This window comes from Podarcis gaigeae (genome assembly GCF_964106915.1).
Source record: "Podarcis gaigeae genome assembly, chromosome: 11".
Lineage (NCBI taxonomy): Eukaryota > Metazoa > Chordata > Lepidosauria > Squamata > Lacertidae > Podarcis > Podarcis gaigeae.
In genome coordinates this window covers 4,013,845-4,038,310 of record NC_139687.1, presented here as the reverse complement: position 1 = coordinate 4,038,310, position 24,466 = coordinate 4,013,845, and the positions used below count along the sequence as shown (strand labels likewise).

Here is a 24,466-nt window from a genome sequence, read left to right as displayed (position 1 = left end):
TCATCATTAGATTATAAGATCATTTCTATAATTAGTTTCAGAAGCTAAAAAAAGGGGGGTGCTGGGGGGGAGGGATCCAGAAAGGCTGACTTGCGGGGAGGAGAGCTGCTGGGGGGGGGAGGGAAAGGGCTGCTTTGAGGGGGGGAACTGCTGGGGGGGAGAAAGAAAGGGCTGGATTGGAGGGGGAGCGAGCTGCTTTAGCGGGGAGAGACAACTTTTGCCTCCCTTTCCTTCCCGCCACTTAAACTCCCACCTCCCGTGTCCACTTAGCCACCTCCTTCCATACACACACACACCCTGCGCGTGCTCCTCGTCCCTCCAATGACAATGGGTAGATCACTGCCAGTATTTGATACTTGGTAGATTGCAGCCTATTTGAAGTTGGACATGCCTGGTTTATTGCTTTCATTTTATGGATAAATGGTCTCGTTAGATAGTAAAATTCGTGTTGAATTTATGTTTTAGGGGTTGTTTTTAAAAGTCTGGAACAGATTAATCCATTTTGCATTACTTTCTACGGGAAAGCATGCCTTGGTTTTGGAATGCTTTGGTTTTGGAACAGACTTCCGGAACAGATTAAGTTTGAGAACCAAGGTACCACTGTAGTTCTATTCCATCCCTTGAGCACCGAAATAACTCATCAGGAGATTGGGCTTGAAGAGTTATCAATTTGCAGATGATAGCACAGCTCTATCTCTCTTTTCCACCACCTAGTAACTCCAGGGAGACAGTCGAAACCCTGAACAGATACTGAGGGAAGGAGACACTGGAATGAATGAGGCTCAAGCTAAGGCTCAATTTGCATATGACAGAAGTAATGTGGCTTGGAAAGCTGCCAATCAAAATCAAAGTCTAGATCTGACTCTGAATGGAATAATACTTCTCCTGAAAGGACGGGTGCACAGTCTAGAAGTGGTTCTGAACCTGGTGCTATCTATGCTATTCTGCTCACAACAGAAACTTACATTTTTTTCTGGCACTGGTGTGAGCTGCGCCAGTGTGCTTTAATATGGAAAACTGGCATAGAAATAAACTAATGATAAGGAGGACTATATTCAAGAGCAAGCCTTTGCTGTGAGTTGTCTGCCAATCCCCCTATACCTTACACTGATTTTCCCAACAACTCTTTCCAGCAGAAACCTAAATAGCAACCACAAATAATTAATAATTATTTTAACACAGAGGTGAATACTTACCCATGTATTCTGGACACATTAAGCAAATCTCTTTAAGAAAAGCAGTGGCTGCCATATCATATGTTCTTAGCTTAAGCTCAGTGCCTAAACTATAAATCTCCAAACGAAGAATTGGCTTTTCAATACCTTCAGTAAAACGAGACACTTGAAGGAACACCTATGTATAAACAAAATATGGGGCTAAGTCAACCAAACCAACAGACATGCTGGGGGTGGGCAGCTGCTTATAAAGAGAAGAAACCTAAGCAGAGCTTTAAAAGCTTTTTAGAATATGGTGTAGAAGACAGTTTCAAGAATCCTCCTTGGTTTACACATTCCTACAAAACTGATTTGGAACATCATCCTAGGCATCTTTTATTCCATTTTTCCGTTAAAAGTTGTCAATTGCATCCAGTGAGAAATATAAAGAAGAAAAGCTGTTGGGGTTTTTTCATTCTCAGTGCCACTGCATACTATTTGGTCATGAAGGGCCCTGCATCCAAATGTATTTATTTCTTCAATGTTCATATTTTATGAACCAAATTTAAATTTACAGGCAATTACTACAAAACAATGCAATCCTCTACATGTCCAGTGAAGAGAACTCCAAAGCAGATAGGTAGATAGATGACTGCAGTAATGAGATAGGATTTATTATCGGTAACTGTTATGGATCATGTACATTTCCGACTACTTAGGGGAAAAGTTTTATGAAGATATCCATTATTGTAACACTACCAATATTGAAGAAGAAATGGGTGGTATCCAACTAACTCATTCCACCAGCATAACGATTTATACAACAAAACATCTCCCCTCCTTCCCCCACAAATATCCCACAACACCCCCTAAATCTGCTCCAGAGGGTTGGGGAACTCCCAGAGCAGATTTAGGGGGTGCACAGGAGCTAATCTTTATGTAGAAGCGATGACTTGGTTGGATTCCACCCCATATACATACTGATAATCCAGTTAAGGTGAGAGGTTTTTAGCTATACATAGACAGAAGGATTAGTTACCAGCATTTAACATGTTATCAGTTGTTGTTGTTGTTGTTGTTGTTAACTGAATTTATATCCTACCCAATACCCACAGGTCTCAGGGTGGTTCACAGGATAAAATCAGAATATTAAACCACAAAGTACATAATCAAAATAAAAACAACAACCCAATAACCACCTGCAACACATTTTAAAAGGGCATAGGATGTAAATCAGATCAACCAAAGGCCTGGTTAAAAAGGAACAATTTTTCCTGGCATCTAAAGGTGTATAATGAAGGCACCAGGCGAAACTTCCTTGGAAGAGCATTCCACAGATGGGGAGCCACAGCAGAAATGACCTGTTCTCATGTTGCCACCCTCTGGGCCTCTCATGAAGGAGGCACCCAAAGAAGGGCCCCAGAAGTTGATCTCAGGGTCCAGGTAGGTTCATATGGAACAAGGTGGTCCTTGAGGTATTGCGCTTCTGAGTCGTTTAAGGCTTTATAGGTCAAAACCAGCACTTTGAATTGGGCCCAGAAACTAATTGGTAGCCAGTGCAGTCGGACCAGGATGGATGTAATATGCTCAAACCGTCTTGCAACCGTGAGCAACCTGGCCACTGAATTCGGCACCAGCTCAAGTTTCCGAACTGTCTTCAGGGGCAGCCCTACGTATAACACACTGCAGTAATCTAACCTTGAGGTTACCAAAGCATAGACAACAGTAGTTAGGCTACCCCTGTCCAGATAGGGGCATAGCTGGGTTACCAGCCAAAGCTAATGGAAGGCACTCAGGGCCACTGAGGTCCCCTAAGCCTTGAGTGACAGCAAAGTATCCAGAAATACCCCCAAGCTACAAATTTGCTCCTTCAGAGGAAGTGAAGAGCAGGTGAACTCCCGCCCATCTGGTCTTGGGAACCCCCCACTAGCCGTGCCTCAGTCTTATCTGGATTGAGCTTCAGTTTGTTGGCTCTCATCCAGTCCATTACTGAGGCAAGACACTGGTCCAGCACTTCCATGGCCTCACCTACAGATGTAAAAGGAGAAATAGAGCTGAGTGTCATCAGCATACTGCTGAAAATGTTCTCTGAACCTCCAGATAACCCCACCCAGCGGTTTCATGTAGATGTTAAACGTGGTGGATAGGATCGATCCCTGCGGAACCCCACACTGAAGGATACAGCTAACTGTACTTGCCAAACAGCCTCCCTTTAAGTGTCTACTTGTGCAAACTTCCTCTTATTTCCCTTTCCTACAGATTTCCCTTTCCTACTCCAGTGACCTGCAACACATCTCTAGCCATTTATGGGGGTCATTGCTCCTAATGAGAGGCTTTTTGGGGTGTGGGACAGGGGAATGTAGAGTTAAGAAGGAGGGGGGAAAGTCCTGTTGCACCATTGGCTTCTTTTTCCACACACTCTGGATTCAAATCCTAGGGATTTTTAAATACTATATTAAAATTAATTGAAATATCTACATTCTATTCATTGACATAACTGAGATAACTAATAATAAAAAACTCAGAAACAGCTAGATTATTGTTGAAAAGTGAAGCAAAAATGCTAACGATAAAGAACGCAACATACTTAAGGATAAACACACAGCAGTATGTTAGGATCAGTCACGAAGAGACATAAGGTAAGGTAAAATAGTATATTACCTCAGGTATTTCAAATCTTAGTTGGAAATCAATCATATTCTTCAACGATTCCCGTCTCACTGCCTTTTTCTTTAAGCTGCCAGGCCTACTTGAGGACCCCAAAGAAGCTTCAAAAAATGGCCAGTCTTCTATAGGACTGCTTGGGGCATCAAAAAATTCTTCTTCAGATTCTAATAATGATAATAGTTTAAATGGTTATCATGAAATGCTTACACTTAAGCCATAAATATATTTAACATAAACCAATAATTACATAACTATAATTGCCTTTATAAACTATAAACTTGGATCCCCAGCTGTTGTTGGACTACAACTCCCATCATCCCTAGCTAGCAGGACCAGTGATCATGGATTATAGGAGTTTTAGTCCAACAACAGCTGGAGAAGTTTGAGAAACACTGGCATACCAGGAACAGCTGATGCAATCAAGACCTCATCACAGAAAGTATCTCCACTATAACAGTTCCCAGATTTTGCTGCTGAAGTCACTAATTTATGAATTAGTAATGAGGTCCAGGGCTGAGGGCCTTTTGGCAGTTCCCTCGCTGTGAGAAGCCAAGCTGCAGGGAACCAGGCAGAGGGCCTTCTTGGTAGTGGCACCCGCCCTGTGGAACGCCCTCCCACCAGATGTCAAAGAGAAAAACAACTACCAGACTTTTAGAAGACATCTGAAGGCTGTCTTCTTCCCTGTTTAGGGAAGCTTTTAATGTTTAACAGACCATTATATTTAAATATTTTGCTGGAAGCCGCCCAGAGTGGCTGGGGAAACCCAGCCAGATGGGTGGGGTATAAATATTATTATTATTATTAAACACTCCAATTATGTCCCTTCCAAGCAGATCTGTCCAGTTAGCACATCAAGTGATAAATTGGGGTATCTACTTGCAGGCAAGAGCAGCAGCAGCAGCTTGTAAACTTGCTTGTAAACTCACATGCTATTATTCACAACTGCAAACGGAGCACTGGTTGCTTATAAGGAAGGGGTCTTCTCTAGCAGATAATGTGAGCCAGTCACTGTGGGTTAGATCATCTCCTAATAGCCCAGGCAGGAAACTTGTAGATTAATTTTAATATTTTTCCACATTTCAACTGTGTCCACAGTTTCTGTTCATGGAAAATCCCTTGAACACTTTTTGAACCAGGAGCCAAGGCACCCCCAGACAGAAATGAAAGAAATAGGAATCCTCCATTGTGTGAAAAGGGCAAGGCCCAATCAGTGAGAAATGAGGAATGAAGACTGAGCAGCACATATGTAGGGTGCAGTGTGACAGGCTCATTTGGCTGCCAAATAAAGGAATATTTGCAATAAATGACCAATGTTCCATTCTCCAAGCCTCCCTGCTGATCGGCTGCACCACCAAGGAGGCCATGTTCTCCTATGCGCTTCCCTGTCAGATGAGAACTACCCTAGTGGTGACACTATCCATTACGACCGGGATGAGCATCTGTTTAAGCCTGTTTTTAAAGTGTCTGAGAGCTAAGTGCACCACCCTGAGCTCCAGCCGTTTTAAGCTGTGTTCCCTTTCTAAGTGGCTCAACTGTCTCTGAGCTGTAAGATGCAGATAATGAGCTTTCCAGCCATGAAGCCTTGTATCAGTAGTGATTACTGCTCTCTGAGGCCCTTTTAGTGGAATGTTCTATGTGAGATGATCAGCATCCAGCCACCGGATGAGAGTTTGTTTCAGGAGGGCAGAGAGGAGTAATGGATTGTGGTGCTTGGCTCTGATCTTCTTCTGGCTTAGGAAGAGAAGCCATCCTAAATGTCGTGTGTGTGTATGTCCACGGGATGGACCGTACAGAAAGCTATCATAGCAAGCCATTGAGTAAAGGTCATGAGGCCTACTGCTCTTAGAGGAAGAATAGCTAGGACCACATCCTAGATGTTGCTGATCCTGTCAGACATGGATGCCATGGAACTACGACTACAGTAGCCCATAGGTTCTGAGTCTGGCATAATAAAGAGATGGATTCTTCTGACATTTCTAGCAAATTGAACAGTGCTAAGGTAACATCTACTGTAAGTGGACAGATATCTTTAACTCCTTGCAGGACAGGTTCTGCATCAACATACACAAGCATATTCACCAGCATATTCTTACAGGATAAAAAGAGGATTGAAGAAAAAACTGTAAAGGATCACAGATCAGATAAAAGGCACAGCAACTAAACAACTGAAATACAGATGCTTACTGGGAAAGAGCTCTACTTTAAAGCCTTGTTGATTAAAAGGTCTTCAGTGGTTGCTGAAAAGGCAACAGAGATGGTGCCTGTCTCACATTTGACTTAACTGAATTTAAGTACAACTAATTTTGGATGAATGCAACCGCTTATCTATTTTTTAAAGATCTTTTAAATATACAATAGAAAATGAACTATAGAATATGGATTAAAATCATGGGGCTGGCAGTGACCGGCTTCCCCACATTCCCCTTCTCCTGTCCCTGAAAAACTTCTCCCAATCGTTGGAGGATCTTGTTGAACGGGATCAGCTATTATGGCACAGGAGGCAAAGAGAGAAGGGATTCTTGAAAATAGGGCAGAGGCAACTTCTTTGAGCAGGTCTGATAACTGATGGATCCTTCCAGTGGGATGACTCCACAGCTTGATTTTTTTCCTTTTTTATAACCACTTCTGAGCTACACTCCTCTGGTTCAAAAGTTCAACTTTTGTGAGATTTTTACTCTAATTCTTCACACACCAAATTGCACCATATCTGTTTGTCTGGTTTAGGTCCTAGAAAAGAAACTGCCTGAAAATTTAAACATGTAGATAATAAATATTAGGATATCATAAACATTTTCTGAACCTACATTAACCAAAAACAAAATGAAGAAAATATTTACCACTTGATCCAGCTACTGAAAGAGATTCTAGAAATGGAAGTACAGAGGTTGACATTTGTGGTGTTGTTATCAGTGACGATACCTGAAGCTAAAACAGAAAGCAATATGTAACACTTATTTATTGTGGGAGCGGGTAGGGGCAAGGGGAGCGTTCTTAGTTTGGTTTGTTCTTCTTTTTATTATGTATTTTGATCTTGTATTTTTATGCTATGAGGTGCCCTGAGATCTACGATTGAAGGGCAGTACACAAATTTAATAAATAATAATAAAAATAATAATTTATGTGTACAAAATGACTATTTATTATTTGGTTAATATATTTTATTTGACAATTTTAAGTGTCATCTTTATTGATTGTTCAAGACAGCTAACAATAACCATAAGATACAAAAATAACAACAATAAATATAGACAATTAAAATGAAATAAAAAACAGCAACAGGAAATACAGTGGTGCCTCGCTAGACAAAAATAATCCGTTCCGCGATTCTCTTCGTCTAGCGGTTTTTTCGTCTTGCGAAGCAAGCCCATTGACAGCTTAGCGGATTAGCGCTACAGCTGTCAAGCGGCTTCCAGCGATCAGCTGTTAAGTGGCTTATCAGCGGAACAGCTGATAAGCGGCTTAGCGGCTTAAGAAAAGGGCGAAAAAGCGGAAAAAAACCGTGGGGGGGGACGCAAGATTTTTTCGTCTTGCGAAGCAACCCCATAGGGAAATTCGTTTTGCGAAGCGCCTCCAAAACAGAAAACCCTTTTGTCTAGCGGGTTTTCCGTCTTGCGAGGCGTTCGTCTTGCGGGGCACCACTGTACTAACAATGAAACAAGTCTATAAAAACATAAATTGACTTTCTGTTTAACGCTATTGACATTCCTAAACAGGGTGTTCTCCAGTGGAAAGCCAAAAGGGGAAGCTGGAATCAACCTTTTTGGGGAGGGATTTCCACAACCTAGACAATGACTACCACAAATGCAATGCTCTCTCCTTTGTCTGGGAGTAATATAATAGATGAGATGGAACAGACAAGAGAGCTTCCAGAGTTTACCTTTGTGATCAGGCAGCTTTGAACAAGAGAAGACAGTCCTTCTGATATCTTGGTCCCAAACTGTCAAAGGCCTTAAAAGGTCATGAGAACTGGTCTCAAACAAATGGACAGCCAGTGTAATTGCTTTAAAAGGGGAGTTACATGCTCCCAATAGGCAGCTTTAATTAACAACCTCTATGCTATGTTACTGATGAATTAAATTTCTGCATAGAGCAGACTACATACTCCAGACATGATATTAAGGCGCGTGTTAACATGGGCAGAACTGAGACTTGAAGAAACAGATGAAACTGGTACTCTAGCCCAAGTTGGGCAAAGACACCTTTGAGAACACTTGTCCTTAGGGCATCCAGGGTTAAGGTCAGAAACACCCACAGACTATGAACCTGTGGCTTCAGGGGAAGTATAGTCTCATCCAACATAGAATGGATCCTTGTCCCTGGTCATGAGTTCTACAGAACAGGTGGCCCTCTGTCTTGTCTGGATTAAGATTCAATTTCTTTGCCCACACCCAGCCCCAAGATCTCTTCCTAGGCTGCAAGGAGAGATGGAGGCCAAGAAAACAGACAGACAGACAGACAGACAGACAGACAGATGTGTGTGTGTGATCCAGATACCAAAGATATTGCACTTCAAATCCCTGGACAATTTCTCCCACCAGTTTTATACAGAATTTAAAGCAGCTTAGGAGACAAAATAGGTATCATAAATCAGGGACAGGGAAGCTTTGGCTAGCCAGATATTGCTGGACTCCTGTCAGCCCCAACCAGACACAGGCCAGCCGTAGACCCAGTACTACCTTCTGGAAACAACTGTCTAGGAAGGTTAGGTATCAAATTAACACCTTCAAATTCCATTCTGGGAAGCCATTCCAAGATACCATAAGTGACATGAATGTCACGAATAAATAAAATATCAAAGCTGCTGAGTGAGGTCCAGCGGAAGAGGAATATTCTTCTCTTTTTTGATTTCCAGACTAGGGAACTTTCAGTCTGCAGTTACATGTTAACTGTAACATTTCTTCAGAATTCTGTATTAGTACAGTGGTACCTCGGGTTTGGGACGCAGGTGGCGCTGTGGGTAAAACCTCAGTGCCTAGGACTTCCTGATCGTAAGGTTTGCGGTTCGAATCCCCGCGGCGGGGTGAGCTCCCGTCGTTCGGTCCCTGCTCCTGCCAACCTAGCAGTTCAAAAGCACCCTTAAGTGCAAGTAGATAAATAGGTACCGCTTTATAGTGGGAAGGTAAACGGCGTTTCCGTGTTCGGCACTGGTGCTGGCTCATCAGCGCAGCTTCGTCACGCTGGCCACGTGACCCGGAAGTGTCTTCGGACGGCGCCGGCTCCCGGCCTCTTGAGTGAGATGAGCGCACAACCCTAGAGTCGGTCACGACTGGCCCGTACAGGCAGGGGTACCTTACGTCGGGTTTAATACTTCAGTCTGGAGGGCCATACTTAACCTGAAACTGCTCTTAACCTGAAGCACCACTTTAGCTAATGAGGCCTCCTGCTGCTGCCGCGCCGCCGGAACATGATTTCTGTTCTTATCCTGAAGCAAAGTTCTTAACCTGAAGCACTATTTCTGGCTTAGTGGAGTGTGTAACCTGAAGCGTATGTACCCTGAAGCGTATGTAACCCGAGGTACCACTGTACACACTCAGAAAACTCTAAAGTGTAAGAATTCACATACTAAACTACACTGCCAGTTACTGAAACTATCTGGACTAAATGAATGATTTAAATCATTTCAAAGGAATATGGCCATAAATAAACTTAAAGAACATTCTAAGGAGCAGCAGACTAAGTCATAAAGGATAGCAAAGAGACTTCAGAAAAGCATAGGAATTGCTTTACTGCTAAAGCAGGAAATCTAGAAATATGTTATCTGAAAAAGGGAAAAACACATATTGCTAACCCTAAGTCAACAAACTTGGGGAGGGAGTCATTTTGGCAATATTTGGAGGTGAGGGATGTAAACTTACCAATAGGGTCAGTGCTCCAGTATTTTATCAGGTCACAAACAAGTCATGAACTCCCTCCTGTACATCTGACATTGTTATTTTTATCATGCTTTCTTTAAACCACAGTTCCTATTATATCTGAATTGGGAAATTCTGCTTTAACCTCAGCTTACAAGCCAGATATGAAACAAAGTCCTGCTGAGTAGCACTACCACAGCAAATACATGGTGGTAAAAAAACTCATTTAGTGTGAACCTCTACCACAGTGAGAAATATCCTATTGCTAAAAAGAGCACTATGATGAAGTGGCAGAAGAATTACCAGTATTGTTGAAGCTTAACCAAATGTTTCTACCAGTTCAATACAACACTTGCCTTGGAAGGTTGTGTAGTAACAGTAGTTTCAGGAGGAGCTTCTGGTAAAGGAATACTATCAATAAGATCCAGAATACATTTCAATTTCTCATCTGAGATATTGAAAGACAGTAATGGCAGTTCACCAAACATTTTGTATCTATAACACAAAGAGACAAAGCAATCAGAAAACAAAGGGGGCCATGAACTAGGGAAATAATCTATTTGATAAATTAAATCCAGCCCCACAACACAAGTGGTTCCAGGTTGGCATATATGATTTTTAAAAAGAACAATTAACATTGGAACAGGTGTGCCAACTTGAATAAAATATTGGGGGGCAGGTAAGCGTCACCCCACATAATTGACATGACACACACATGCCATTTGAATGGCAATGCCTACTAACGTGGGGGAGCTGGCCCCCTCAATTTTGGGGGGAGAGGGGGCAAAAGGACCTCAGCCCTACCTATGCATTGAAATAAATATCTGAAGGACATAATAAAAATGGAACATGCACCGATCAGCTTGCACCGATTAGCTCTGCCAAGGTTTAAATGTTATTTTATTTGCATTTATTTAAAACTTACATCCTTTCTGTGAAGGAATTCAGGGCAGCAGTTTCAAAGAAACTGTTGTCAGGCAAAACAGTTTTTGACAATGTCCCTCAACAAATACTTCTGAGTAAACTTAGGAGTCATGGGATAAGAGCTCTTCTAGAGAATAGCTCTTAAAGAACAGGAAGCTGAAAATAAATGGTCTGTTCTCAAAGTGAAGGACAATGGAAGCAGTGCCTGTGCTCCCTACCAAGCCAGCAATCTGAAAATTCACTTAACAGCAAGAATGTCATACTTGGGCATTCTTGCATCTGTTACAACCATTGCTCTGCTCAGTTCCATTTTCACATCCAGAGGCTGTATGATATGCTGAGATGAGGATCGCAAGTTTCGAGCTTCCTCCCAGTTTTCATCTAAAGATAGAAAAGATGTCTATTACAATGCTTGAGTCTCAGTTTCATGCGCATTTTTCCTAAAGCCTGCATACACACCAAAGCACATGTTGTTTTCAAGAGATGATGGACCACTTCACAAATTTATTTGTTAATTAATTCTAATAGTATTTTTTTGTTACTGTGAAGTCAAAATGCATGGGTGCATCTAGATGCGTAAGTGGTGTGCATATCATTTAAGTCGATTTTCTTGATCCTTGTGATAATTATAAACTGATAATTATCTGCTGATAGGCATTTAAGACTATAGGAGCCTGTTTTCTGAATTCTACTCTTGATGGCGAGCTATATTCTTCCCTTAAAAGGCTATGTAAAACAGCTGGGAATCTAGTAAACTTATCTAGAGGTCAGGTGGTGTTCAGGTGGGCTGATGAAAGGGTCAACCATGGTTAAGTTGTAATTAATCTAATACTGTATATTGTAAACCTTTTCCCCTCATTGAACTAATGTATTGTATTTTTCCTGCACACATTATCCCCCCACATTTCCTCAAGATTCTTTTATGTTTTTTGTTCCTCTTTGATATTTAAGCATACATCTTTAGTAAACTAAGATGCAATCACTGATCTTTTGCACATGTAATTAAAGTATTTTTTCCCAAATGAATTTTAGGCTATTGGGTCCTGTTTGGTCACCATCCTCTTGCTCACTGGGGTGATGTAAAGATCTCTCTCATTTTCACTTTCATGCACATACTACTATTTGTTTTTTAAAATGCCAGGTAAATAAATATAAAGCATCAGAAATTTTAAAAATCAGATAAAACCCGACAACATGCACTGAACAATAGTGATCATACTGTTGGAATCAGACTAACAGTAACTTATGCTAAACCTGTCATACTTTTTAATGTGTGTGTGTGTGTGTGTGTGTGTAGCATTGATTTATATGAATAATTACCATGTCTGCTATAAAGAAGTTGTATGCTGCTGAGCTGAATGTCAAACATATCATATGCTCTTGACATAATATCTTCAAGAGTGTTTTCACCAATTTTGATATTGCACATGTCAGATCGACTTTTACTTGTCATCTTAAAAAGAAAATAACAGCAATAATCAGTTGTTAGTTTTTCAAATATGCATCTTTAAGTATTTATTGAGATAAAGCTTACTTTTAAATTGTCCCCCAAGAAAAAAAAAACCTGTAAGACTTTTCCAGACTTCTTGACGATCTAATGAGATATCCTGTACTGATAATTAAAGACAGGATATCAAAAGGAAATTTTAGGAAATACAATGAACCATTAAGAAACAGTACAGTTGGTTCTTACCTGAACTGTAGATTTGGGAGGGATAGCTGGGCTATCGGGTTGGGTTTACGCTCCACCCCAATGACAAGGCAGGAAGAAAGTATTTTTCAGGGAAGTGGTTGGCTCTCCATCAGTTTTATGGACTTGTGAAGCTCGACAGTCATCAGAGCAACACAGTAAGGGTATGTAAAATGATAGTAAACTCTTATCCCAATAAGGAAAAACAAAGAACTATAGGAAAAACATCCAGGCAATCCAATACAAACTTATAGGCCACTGCAGCCACACCAGAGTGAGGTCCCGATAGTCCAGTGACCCCTCCCAAATCTACAGTTCAGGTAAGAACCAACTATATTATTTCAGGAGGGTGTCACTGGGCTAGCGTGTTGGGACATACCACAGCATACCCAACTAAGGCGGTTCCCAACTGCAATGGAGAGTACTAAGGTGGAAGGACTTGCTGCAGATTCATAAAGCTGAAGGCAACCTCGGCTGAAGCATAAGCCTCCATCGTGAATGTAGTAAGAGATGGCAAAGTGGCTGCCTGACAGATATCAATCAAAGGGTTGTCAGCAGAGAAAGCTGCCTAACTAGCTGTTGCCCTAGTGGAATGAGCTGTAATAGAAGATGGTGGAGGAAGTTTCAAAGCTCCCCGTGCCATCACACTACAAGCTTTAAACCACCTAGATAAGATGGAAGAGCAAACTTTTTTGCCCAAGGGAGTGGGATTAAAGGAAGCAAACAAGGAGTCAGTTAATCTACACTCTTTTGTCCTGGCTATGTACACCTCAAAGGTCCACCACAAATCTAACAAATGCCAGGCCTTTTCCAATGGGTGAGAAAGGCTGGGATAAAACATAAGGAGAATGTCGACAGAACTTTGGGTAGGAAGAAGGGATCAGTTCTCAAAACCACCCTGCCCTTAATGAAAACACATAAATGCTTTTCTGATGAATGCCTCCAACCCAGATATTCTAAGAACAGAAGTAACAGCTAACAGAAAGAGAACTTTGAGGATAAGACTGCATCATCCACCTGATAAATCTACTATTCAGGTAAGACCAATCATCCTATTTATTACGGTGGACGATGAAGTCTTCAGATTGGGACATACCACAGCGATTCCCAACTGGGCAGGACCCAACTGCAGTTGAGCTAACTATAAAACCCGATGAAGAATTGTGCAGCCAAAGGCTGCATCACTTGAGGATAATAGATCTAGTTTGCAATGCCTAGAGAAAGTACTTGCCGATGCCCAATTAGCTGCTTTGCAGATATCCAGGAGAGGCATATTGGCAGCAAAGGCCACCGACATAGATGCTGATCTGGTAGAGTGTGGTAATATAAGTGATGGAAAAGGTAACTTGAGAGACTCATAAGCCAAAGATATACAAGCACCTAGGCATCTGGATACTGTGGCAGATGAAACTTTGTTTCCCAGAGATGGATCTGGCTCCCAATGATTGAGCCACAATGTGCAGCAAACAACAGCTTGTGCTGTCATGGCTTGAGCTGGAAATTGACTAGCATCCAGAGTGGCATCAACAATAAAGGCTGCCACCCTGGATTTTTTTTGGAGGGGGGTGTCACCTACCCCTGGCAGGATCCTGCTGTGGGTTATTCAGTAATTAATCAACCCAAAATGATAGATGCCCTTGAGAAAAAGGAGGCAGTACAAGCTGCTCTAAAAGAAGCAGTAGCCTTGTGAACTCTGCATAAGGCAAAGTATATGAGACTCTCTGTAGTGTCCTTCAGTTGAGAATCCCCTTCACAAGCAAAGAGATTTTAAAGAAGACATAAATTCAGGGTTCAGAATAACATATTTAGTCACAATCTGGATCACTTTTGAAACTGAGGGTGGAGTGGTGTATCCTGCTCCAATTTAGCCAACTTTTAAAACAGAGTGGAGGTTGGAATAAACTTGGAAGAGGACTGTGGCCCTGGGAGCACTGCATTTCCCTTAGAAGGAGGGGGGCTTCTTGAGGGGGAGATTAAACCTAGAGCAGCCAAGGCTCTGCAAAGTAATTGCATATAACGAGCATCCTGAAAACGATGGTGTGATTGCTGTTCCTCAGCGACCTTACCATCACTCCACACACTCTCTTCCAACTCAAGGAAGCAGCCTTTCCCAGGAGATTGCATAGCCAATGAGGCAAACACTTTCCCTGCTGTGCCACCCGGGGGCAAGACACATGGACTGGGAGAGCCAAGAGACATACCACCATGACCATCAGGCAACGGGGCATCTGGGAAGGAGGGTTTTCTCTTACGTTGCTTCTGCTTCCCAAATTGAGAAGGGGAGCTATGTCACATCTCACAAGCAATTGATGCAATTAAGGCATTCTTGATCTGACTAACTGAGAATTCAAATGCAACCCCCCTGATGTATTTGGGTGGGATGAAAGGCCGTCACTGTTCTCTCCATCTCTGAATTGGAGAAACAGCCAGTGTAAAATTTCAAAGAGATCAGATCATTGGTTATTGGGGGGGGGGGGGAATGTACAGAAGGCAGAGGATCTCAAGAGGGACAGAAATGCATATTTCACGAAACTTTGAAGTGCTATAAAATCAAAACCGTTTGTGATAGAGGGAAAAAATTTAAGGGGGTTTCTTTCAACCATAAGGGATGAGTGTACATCAAGTTTCATCAAAATCTGAGACGGCAGGTGGCAAAACCCTTGTTTTTTGCATTGATTTGATGTGGAATGACCCTTAGGCCAGACTGATCAGACAGATAATGGATAGAAAAGTAGACCAGAAGGAAAAGTTCAGTAGACTGGGAGGAGACATTGCTCAGCAGGTCGTGAGGAGAATCAAGGGACAAGCTCTGAGGCTGCAGACCAGGAGAAATAAAGCTCTGGAGAGACTGGTGCTGAGGCCACAGAGGATTACCTCCTCAAATGCTCCTTCTTCTCTTTCCCACCCAAAAGAGCAGATGAAAAAACCAGCCGCCACCAATCCAAGCAAAGGGAGGGCGGAACTTAAATGGTGGGAAAATAGAATACAGAGAGAATCTGAGGCAAGTGTTTTTTGTTTTTTTTTCTTAGGAAAAGGAAAAAGACAGAGGGAATATGAAGTAAATATTTTTGTCTTTTGTTTTTCCTTAGGAAAGGAATGATGGGCAGAGACAAAAAGAGATTAGGTGAAGTTAAAATTTAAAAGATAGTGATAAAAGGAAAGTAAATATTGCAGAAAGAATGGGAGTGAAGCGGAAGTGATCTGCTTGTTGAAGGCAGGAGAAAAAAACTGATTGGGAGCAAACCACATCCCTGAAGAATTCTTTCCTCCTGCCTCATCATCAGTGCGGAGCCTAAGCCCAACTCAGGAATCCAGCAACACCCTCCTGAAATGATACGCCTACTAGATAAAAATTCTTTTTCACTCCAATTATTCTTTTTTATTAAGAAACACTGGGGGGAGGGGGCTCTAGAAGACACAGGATAAAACACACACTCTTAAAAAAAAACAAATTGAGAAACACTGAAGCAGGAATGAAGAGACAGAGAATGTTTTGAGTACAGATTCAGTAGAGGCAAAATCAGAAACTGGCTTCCAAGGAGGGAGGGATATTCAAAATTCTGTTGGAGCTGCAGTTTTGCTTGCTACTGCTAGATGGCACTGAATGCCCATTTTAAGATCATCACCACATGCACAAATGTAACTATCCACATACCAGGTACAATAAAATACAAGTCATAATTAGGAGATGAATAATAAGTGTTAAGTAGTTGATATTTCTGAGAATTTTACCTTTAAGTTACCAAGATCCAAAAGTAACTTATTTGATGTTGGTTCATAGAATCCACCGTGTGGTACAATGATATAAGAAGCCATAAGATTTATTCTTAAATCTAGAACCTTCTGCGTTTCTATAATATACACTAAGCCTAGAAAACCACAAGAAAAGCATGAGAATTAAGAAGGATCACAAGAACACTGTATTTATGAGTGAATAAATTTAAGCAAAACCAAGACCTTCTATACCAGAGATGGAGAACTTGATCTGACTGGTGGGCCACACTTCCCCCATCCCTGCAGACCAAATTTGACAGCTGGGTGGGGCAAAGGCAGGTATCCAGCACTTTGCAACTGTCACCAATCAGCTGACTGATTTTCCCTACAAAGCTTCTTTTGAGGAAACTGCCTATTTACCTGCCCCACACTTGATGTCATATATGACACTAGGAATAAGGCAGATGTATGTGGCTTAACCAAAACAGTCTCCTCCGCTAAAGCGGAGACCTGGAGGGTTTAACAAGGCTGATGGGCTGGAATTGTCTCCTCGCCATTCTATACAGTGCAACAGTATTACATGAGTTTCAGATGTAGATATTTGAAAAATAAGGCCAATTCACATACCCTTAAAAATTCCATGAAGAACTTAGCCATGTTAAGATAATCTCCACATAGTGAGAACTACCCGTGTACACTACGCAGTACAAAGTTGGCACTAGTGCTCATTGTGCTATGAATACACAGAATTTAGTCTTTCAAAAACTTATTCCAAGTGGTTGATGTTTACCTGTTGCTGTCTTTTCACGAAATTCTTCTAGCTTTGTTAAAGTTGCTGATGTTAGTTGCTCTAAATGAACATCACTTGGAGGTCGAAAGAAATCTACTATGCTGTTCACAGTCATCTGAAAAAGTATAAAAGGTCAGGAAAATGTATTGCTAATGTAATATATAATTTAATTTTTGAAAACTTCTAGAACTCATTTCTACTTACTGCATCATATATTATTTCCAAAGGCTGTGACTCTATTCTTAGTTTTTGATTGGCAGTCTCATCTAAGGGATTGGTCTCAAACATAATGGTGAAGAGTGATGCATTGTGCTCTGAATGGACTGTGTGAGATGACAGTAAGCAAGGTACTGTTTTTTCCCGAGCCATGCCTTCAACTTCAAATGCACTTACACTAGATTCAAATCTGTGTAAAACACATTATGAAAATTACATGAGCATATATACATACAGTTGTACCAACAAAAGGTTGGGGTTTTGCTATGGGGATTTTTTTCAATAAAAGGTAAAGGACCCCTGACAGTTAAGTCCTGTCGCAGATGACTCTTGGTTATATTGCCCTTAAAAAAAAAAAAAGATTTACGATATTACCATCCCATGATTTGATGAGTAGATGGTAATATATAAAAGTGTGACTGGAAACCATGATAACAGATATTAGAGACACAAAAAGAGGAATATAGCTCCATGATATACTGCTGAAACAAGGTATGTGTTCAGCAGGGGGACTAAACATATGTGGGAAACAAGACTTGGAAATGAAAATACAGGATGAATCTTGGGAGTAAGCTGTTGGGGGGCACATTTGCCTATAAAACTGTATCAAGCAGCATCAAGGAAACTATGCTGAAGATAATGCAGACATGGTACTTAACCTCACATGAAAAGGACGATTGGTCTTACCTGAAGCAGAGATTTAGTAGGTTGCAGATTATCCAAGTGGGTTGGGTTACTGCCCTCTTCACATGACAGAGGCAGGAGAGCAAAGAACTCTGGGAGACAGGCACAGTCCCCTCAGTTTTTTCACATTCGCCCAGCAGCATCAGATATTGTACATACCTGGAAAGGAATCCGTACATATCTGCCTACCTCACTACTGGCTCAGCTCAAATAAAATAATGGAAAGAGTTAGCACTGACAATGCAACAGAAAAGGAAAGAAGCAAGGAACTGCAGACCACTATAGGGATGGGCCCCTTTCGAATCATCAGCAACCTACTAAATCTCCGCTTCAGGTAAGACCAGTCGTCCTATTTACAGTGGTTGCTGATGATCCGAATGGGTCGGGACATACCACAGCTTTCCCCAACTGCAGGTCCATTCTGTAATGACTGGTGAATGTACTTGGTGAAGACCAATAGCTGCTTTACAAATATCTAGTAATGGAATATCAGCGGCAAAACTAGCCAAAGCTGCTGCTGACCTAATAGAATGAGCCAATATATGTGTTCTCTCCCCCCCCCCCTTTCAACTTTAAAGATGCAGATTAATTGCAGGTGTGGCTTATATTCTGGCGAATACGGTACCCTGGACACAGGCAGAAAGTCCTTCAGGTGACTTAAATGTGCATGCAGCACAGTAGCAATTGGCAACTCAGGGGGAGAAAGCGGCTTCTGATGTAGTGGAAGCAGCTGATACTGCAATGGTAAACCAATGGCTGTTAAGAGGCCAAATGCTGAGTACGCAGCTGCGCTGCACAGCAGAGTGCGGTGGTCTGAAATCGGCCAATCAGGAGACCGCGGCAACCACTGGTGGTGGGAATTGATCTAAGCCACAAATGGACAAATTGGGGGGGGGGGGATAGTTTGTCCTATCAGGAAAAATAAGAAATAGTAAAATAATAAACCCTTGCCAGTAGCAGAGGAAAAGGAAAGCAAAGGAACAGAAAGCAACCGAAAGTAATAGTGAAGCAGCAAAACGAGTTCTTCTTTTTTTTACCTCAACAGAGAACAGAGATAGAAACAAACAAGAACATAGATAGAGATCAAAACACATAATCACAAAAATCACAAAACAGTTAAGGAGAATAAGAGGGAACCAGAAAGAGAAGTTGAAAGTAAAGGAACTTAGCTGTGAAGAACAGAGAGAGCCTGGAGAAAATGTTCTGCTCCATCAGGCAGGAGAGAAAAAACTGAGGAGACTGTGCCCACCTCCCAGAGTTTGTTGCTCTCCTGGCTTCTGTCACGTAAAGAGGGTAGTAACCCAACCCATTTGGATAATCAGCAACCGCCATAAATTAGTAACATTTTCCAAGTGAAACTAGAAAATATTAAAATTCTGTTTTCAAATCAGAAGTACCAACTAATTTTGTTTCAAGGAATAAATATGAATTCAACAAATGACTACCTTATTGCTTCAGCACCAGGTCGTTGAGTTACTGCTGTACGCAGATCAATTAGTGCAAGTTTCAGCAGCTCAGGTTTCTGATTGTTTTCCCTTATTGATACAGTCATGCTTAATAGTTTTACATAAAGTTTGATGGCTTCATACTGTACAAATTGACAAAAATATATCATGACTAGCAAAATATATTAATAAAATACAAACTTGAATACAGTTTTATAATATGAAATTCAGAATCCCATGACAGTAGACTTGAACCAAAATAGGTTCCCTAACTGCTATTCCTAATTGCAGTGGCCTTTTTGGGAGGGGGGTTCAGGGGAGGTGAATGAAAACTTATCTTCATTCTTTTCTTTTTCTAACAGTTATAAAGGAACTTTCTGGGTGGAAGAAATATGGAAGCGGCAGAGTTCCAGTTGCCCCTCTTGCTAGAGAAGCAGGGTTTATAGAGTTAAAGAGGCACAGAAGAAGAGCTGCTATTTTGACAAACATTTGCTTGCTTGCTTTCCCTCAAATTCCCCTACTTTGCCACATACCCTAAAATCACACCCTGGTTTCAGGATTTTGCTCACAAAAAATTCTGACAAGCCTAAAATTGGACAATAGTCTGACCCTGCAAGATATGGGGTCAACATGTAAGATGTTTCATATTGATACCTGACTAATAAAATCAATGTTATGTGTGGTGTGTTATGCCTAATAAAGGATTTTGAATTGAATTTAATAAAATCAATTATACAAGCTTTTGAACTAACAGAAAGTAAAGGGGGAAATGCACCCTTTCTTTCAAACACACACACAAAAGATAAAAGGATAGGCAGGAAAACCAAAATAAACTCATTATGAGGTCCAGTTGCAACTGCATTTTTTCATATGTATTTTAATGTGAAAATGCTGGACTGGATTTTAAAAACTCAGCTCACAATTCAAAAATTCATTGCACAGGAAGAGTTAGATATATGACATGTATGTAATACTGTTAGACTAGCATATGACTGTAACTGCATCTAACATGAAAGATTTTGAGGAATAAAAATATTCAAATTGTATTCAGAATTTAAGGCATGCAAAAGGTTTTTTTAAAACATGGCATTCCAAATTTTATATGACATAACACGACTCAAGTGAATTTCTACTAAAGTTAAAGCAGTGTTGTAGTGGAGTACACAGGTCAAAACTTCATCCCCCCTTATTACATGATGAGACAGTGCTACATCAGAAATAAAGAATTCACCAGACATTTTCTCCCTCTTCAGTTGCATTTGGAGAAAAACAGTAATCACCAGGTTAACACATTAAAAATCACTGACATTGCCAAAATGTATAAATGTATAAAACACAGAGTGATTGTTCTCCAGTATATTTACAACTATATATAGAATATTTAGAGCACTTTTGTATGCAAATAGAGTGCATATATTGCTACCTCTGGGAGGTAGCCAGCACTACATTTTTCTTGCATACTGATCATGTGAATTTGAAAGCTTGAAAATCATTGTTCTTTTTTTGTAAGATACCATGACTTTAGATAAAGCCAAATGCTATACTATACAAACCGAATAATACCTACCGTTTTGGGCAATGTCGGATCAACAGCTGTTTCACTGTAACCAATTGCTGCATATAATTTATCCTTTTCTTGTGGGGTCATAAGCTGTTCAATGCCTACCATTTAAAACAATTATTATTATTATTATTAGTTTTTATTAAAGATTTTCTTATGTCACAAAACAAACAAATAAACAAGGAAAAGTATGTATAGTGTCTCAATTTTTGATTCATAGTGTCTTTCTCAGTTTGTTTACGTTTGGTATGACACACTATTGTCATAGACATCATGCAGTTAATGCATTCAGTATAAAAAACACCTCAATTCTCATAATGCATCATGGCATACCTGACACACTACATCAATACATTGGTTTTTTATTATTGTAATTTAGTAAAAGTTGTAAACACACCGTTTTCACTTATGCTACTTTGCCTTTCCATAGAGGCAATGTCATAAGCCTGAAGACTTGGCATTTGATCTCAGAGTTCATTCAGCCACCAATTCAAAACCTTGCATTATCAAGGGTACAGAATAATGGATGAATCCAAATGTACTTTTCTGTGAATGGAAGAGCCTCCTTCCATCAGAGGAAGAGAACCTTTGGCTGCAACCCAATGTGTCTGTCAGTCAGACTTGAATTATTTGTAGTGAATCATCATTACAAGATAAATCACAAAAAAGTTAAATAGAGAGGTTCCTTTGGAGTGCTGATTTATTGCCTTCAAGCAATAGGAGGAATACTATCCCACTTCAAGGTGTCCTACTGCCCAAAAGAAAACTGCAAATAATCAAAATTTAAAATTGTAATGTTTCCTAAACTATTTAGATTTTTTAAATCACCTTTGAAAACAATCAGATTGACCTTCCACAAAATTCTGAAATTAATGGAGGACTTTATTCCTTAAAAAATTGTATCAAGGGCAATACCCCAGAGCTCAGTAAGCAAGCTGTTTCCATAGTTTTCCTTGCATGATCTCCAGAGAACTTGAGATTTCCTTGCAAGATCTCAAGAGCCTTTAAGGTTAGTAGCCAAGGATCTCCCACCCCTTTTTATTTATTTTTGGTGGTCTACATAAAGCTGTGATTGCGTAAGTCAGTGTAAATTGTGATTGCCCTGTACAGAATATAGTCACAACGTTTAGCAACAAAAACATTTATCACTGATTCTATCAGACAACGACCTCTATAGTGTCCAATAAAAAGGCAGATGTCGTAAGTGGCTTCCACATTTACCGTATTTTTCGCCCTATAGGACGCACTTTTCCCCCTCCAAAAATGAAGGGGAAATCTGTGTGCGTCCTATGGGGCAAATACAGGCTTTCGCTGAAGCTTGGAGAGCGACGGGGGTCGGTGCGCACTGACCCCTCTCACTCTCCAGGCTTCAGGAAGCTATCAGCAAGCCTGGGGAGCCCGCGGGATTTCCCGCAGAGCTCCCTAGGCTGCGGATAGCAGCCTGCCGCCCGGCACGAAGAACGCCCTTAAGCAGAGCGCCCCTCGTGCCGGGCAGACATCTGCAGCGTCGGGCACCCTGCGGGAGTTCCCGCTGGCCTCCCCATGCTGTGGATAGCAGCCTGCCGCCTGGCGCGCAAGGTGCCCTGAAGCCGAGCGCCCCTAGCGCCGGGCAGACATCGGCCAGCCCCACAAGCTCGGGGGACAGCTGGGAGGCGCAGCGCCGCCATACCGCTGTTCCCCGACCTGGTTTGGGGAGGGGAAATAAAGGGGGGATTTCCTTTATTTCCCCCCAAAAAAACTAGGTGCGTCCTATGGGACGAAAAATACGGTAAGCTCCAAGTATTTAAATTAGTTACACTGTTTGGTAATACAGTGGTACTTCGGGTTACATACGCTTCAGGTTACATACGCTTCAGGTTACAGACTCGCTAACCCAGAAATAGTGTCTCGGGTTAAGAACTTTGCTTCAGGATGAGAACAGAAAACGCACGACGGCAGCAGGAGGCCCCACTGGCTAAAGTGATCCTTCAGGTTAAGAACGAATTAAGTACTTAACCTGAGGTACCACTGTCTAAGAGTCATCTAAGAGTCATTTATTCTGCCTAGGCCTTTTGGCAAACACAACTATTTTGCTCTTATATCTAATAGATCAGCCTTCCTGCTTAGAATAAATTTCAAATTTAGATGGCAATGTTCTTACATCTACTTCAGATAAGAGCCAAATTGTCTGCATAATTTGACTGCCAACTGGGGGGTGGGGCCAAGACAGCTACTGAAAGCCTTCATTTATGTAGAGATTAAACAATAGTGAGCCAAAAAGCAGTCTTGTATTACACCCCACATATAAATATTGAAGATACAAGAAAATCTGAAAGTCCAGCTCAAATTTTAACACCAGCAATAGTATACAGCTACTGTATAGGAAACAGCAGCCATTTACCTATTCAGCCTTCCTCTCTTTCTAATTATCATCCCATCTCTCTGCTGCCTTTTGCTTCTAAACTTTAGGAGCACGCTATTCTTTCTGTTTTGATTTCTTTCTTCTAGCCTGGCCCTGAATCTCCTGCAATATAGGTTTCGTTCCCTATACTCCACTGAAATGGCTCTTATGAAGATCAGTAAAGACTTTATTGCCAAATCAAAAGGCTTATATTCTATCCTTAATCCTTTTTTTATTTCTGCAGTCTTTGATATGGTTGATCATGCTCTTTTGCTGGGTTTCTCAGTGACCTGGGATTTTGTGATACTATTCTAAGGTGGGTTGCCTAGTATCTGTAGGCCATACATTTACTGTTTCTACAGGAGGTCATTTATCATTTACTTTTCTTGTTACAGTTGGAGTTCCCCAATGTGCTCTTTTGGGTCTCCTGATGTTTCTTTTTACGTTTTATCCTTGAGCCAGCTTATTCATTCTCATGGGTTTCAATATCATTTGTAGGCTGATGACATTCAACTCTATTTGTCAAATCCAGATCTTCCAGCATTCAGGCGCAGATTTTAAACTGTTTAGATATATAAGCTTGGATGCTCATTGTTGTGTGATACTTAATTCAGCTAAGGGTGAGCTGCTTTTTTCCCTTCTACAAAATCTTCTCCATATGTGTTCTATATATATATATGGACAGTATTATTATTCTCCCATGGAGCAGGCATGTAGGCTGGGTTTCTATTTTTGTTTTCCACTAACAAGCATCCTTTTTATTGGGTGAAGGGAATTACAAGACTGGCCCTTGGCTTTCCCTATTGCTAATAAAGTGGTGGCGGCCCCTCCCTCCAATCAGCTGTTGCGAAACCTGCTTAACATCCGGAGTACAGATCTTCTGATCCATTGTACTACTTTCACCGTGGGATGGTGAGGAGGTGCCCGTCTGCGATTACTACTTATGTATGACCCCTGCCTCTACATATGGCCATGTGAAGAACCCTTTCTTGCAACTGTTCCCACTTACAGGACTTTGAGCTTCCAGTAGATAACTAACTGTAGAGCGATTTACTTGTTTCAACTGTGTATGACACTATTACTATAAACATTATCGGCAGAGCTGTGCCACTAGTTGACTGTACGTCTATAAGCATCTCCAGGCTTTGATATGCATGTTGAACTTTAATTTGCTGAACTAAGTAAAATTGTCCTTTATATCTGCAAGGCGGTTTGGTGTTTGGGTGATCACTAGGACTTGTTTCTTTGTAACATTGCTAGAATTTGTCCTTTTCTTGCTACCTAAAACATTTATATACCACTATGTCATAAAAATATATTTATCAAAGCAGTTTACAGCAATAAAAGTAACAACCATAAACAGTTAAGAGAGTTAAAAACAAACATTAA

General features: G+C 41.1%; 1 protein-coding gene across 2 annotated transcripts in view; it reads right to left on the bottom strand.

The window, feature by feature from the left end:
- Positions 1-24,466, bottom strand: part of VPS13A (vacuolar protein sorting 13 homolog A) — a 144,695-nt gene that overhangs the window by 78,838 nt on the left and 41,391 nt on the right. For both annotated transcript variants that reach the window (XM_083701850.1, XM_083701851.1), the window contains exons 16-26: positions 20,704-20,798; positions 19,137-19,279; positions 16,996-17,197; positions 16,792-16,906; positions 16,020-16,156; positions 11,918-12,050; positions 10,861-10,978; positions 10,030-10,168; positions 6,659-6,746; positions 3,816-3,985; positions 1,197-1,353 (exon numbers count right to left, since the gene is read on the bottom strand). In XM_083701850.1, the coding sequence (XP_083557976.1) occupies positions 1,197-1,353; positions 3,816-3,985; positions 6,659-6,746; positions 10,030-10,168; positions 10,861-10,978; positions 11,918-12,050; positions 16,020-16,156; positions 16,792-16,906; positions 16,996-17,197; positions 19,137-19,279; positions 20,704-20,798 (1,497 nt within the window). The remainder of the gene's footprint in view (positions 1-1,196; positions 1,354-3,815; positions 3,986-6,658; positions 6,747-10,029; positions 10,169-10,860; positions 10,979-11,917; positions 12,051-16,019; positions 16,157-16,791; positions 16,907-16,995; positions 17,198-19,136; positions 19,280-20,703; positions 20,799-24,466) is intronic.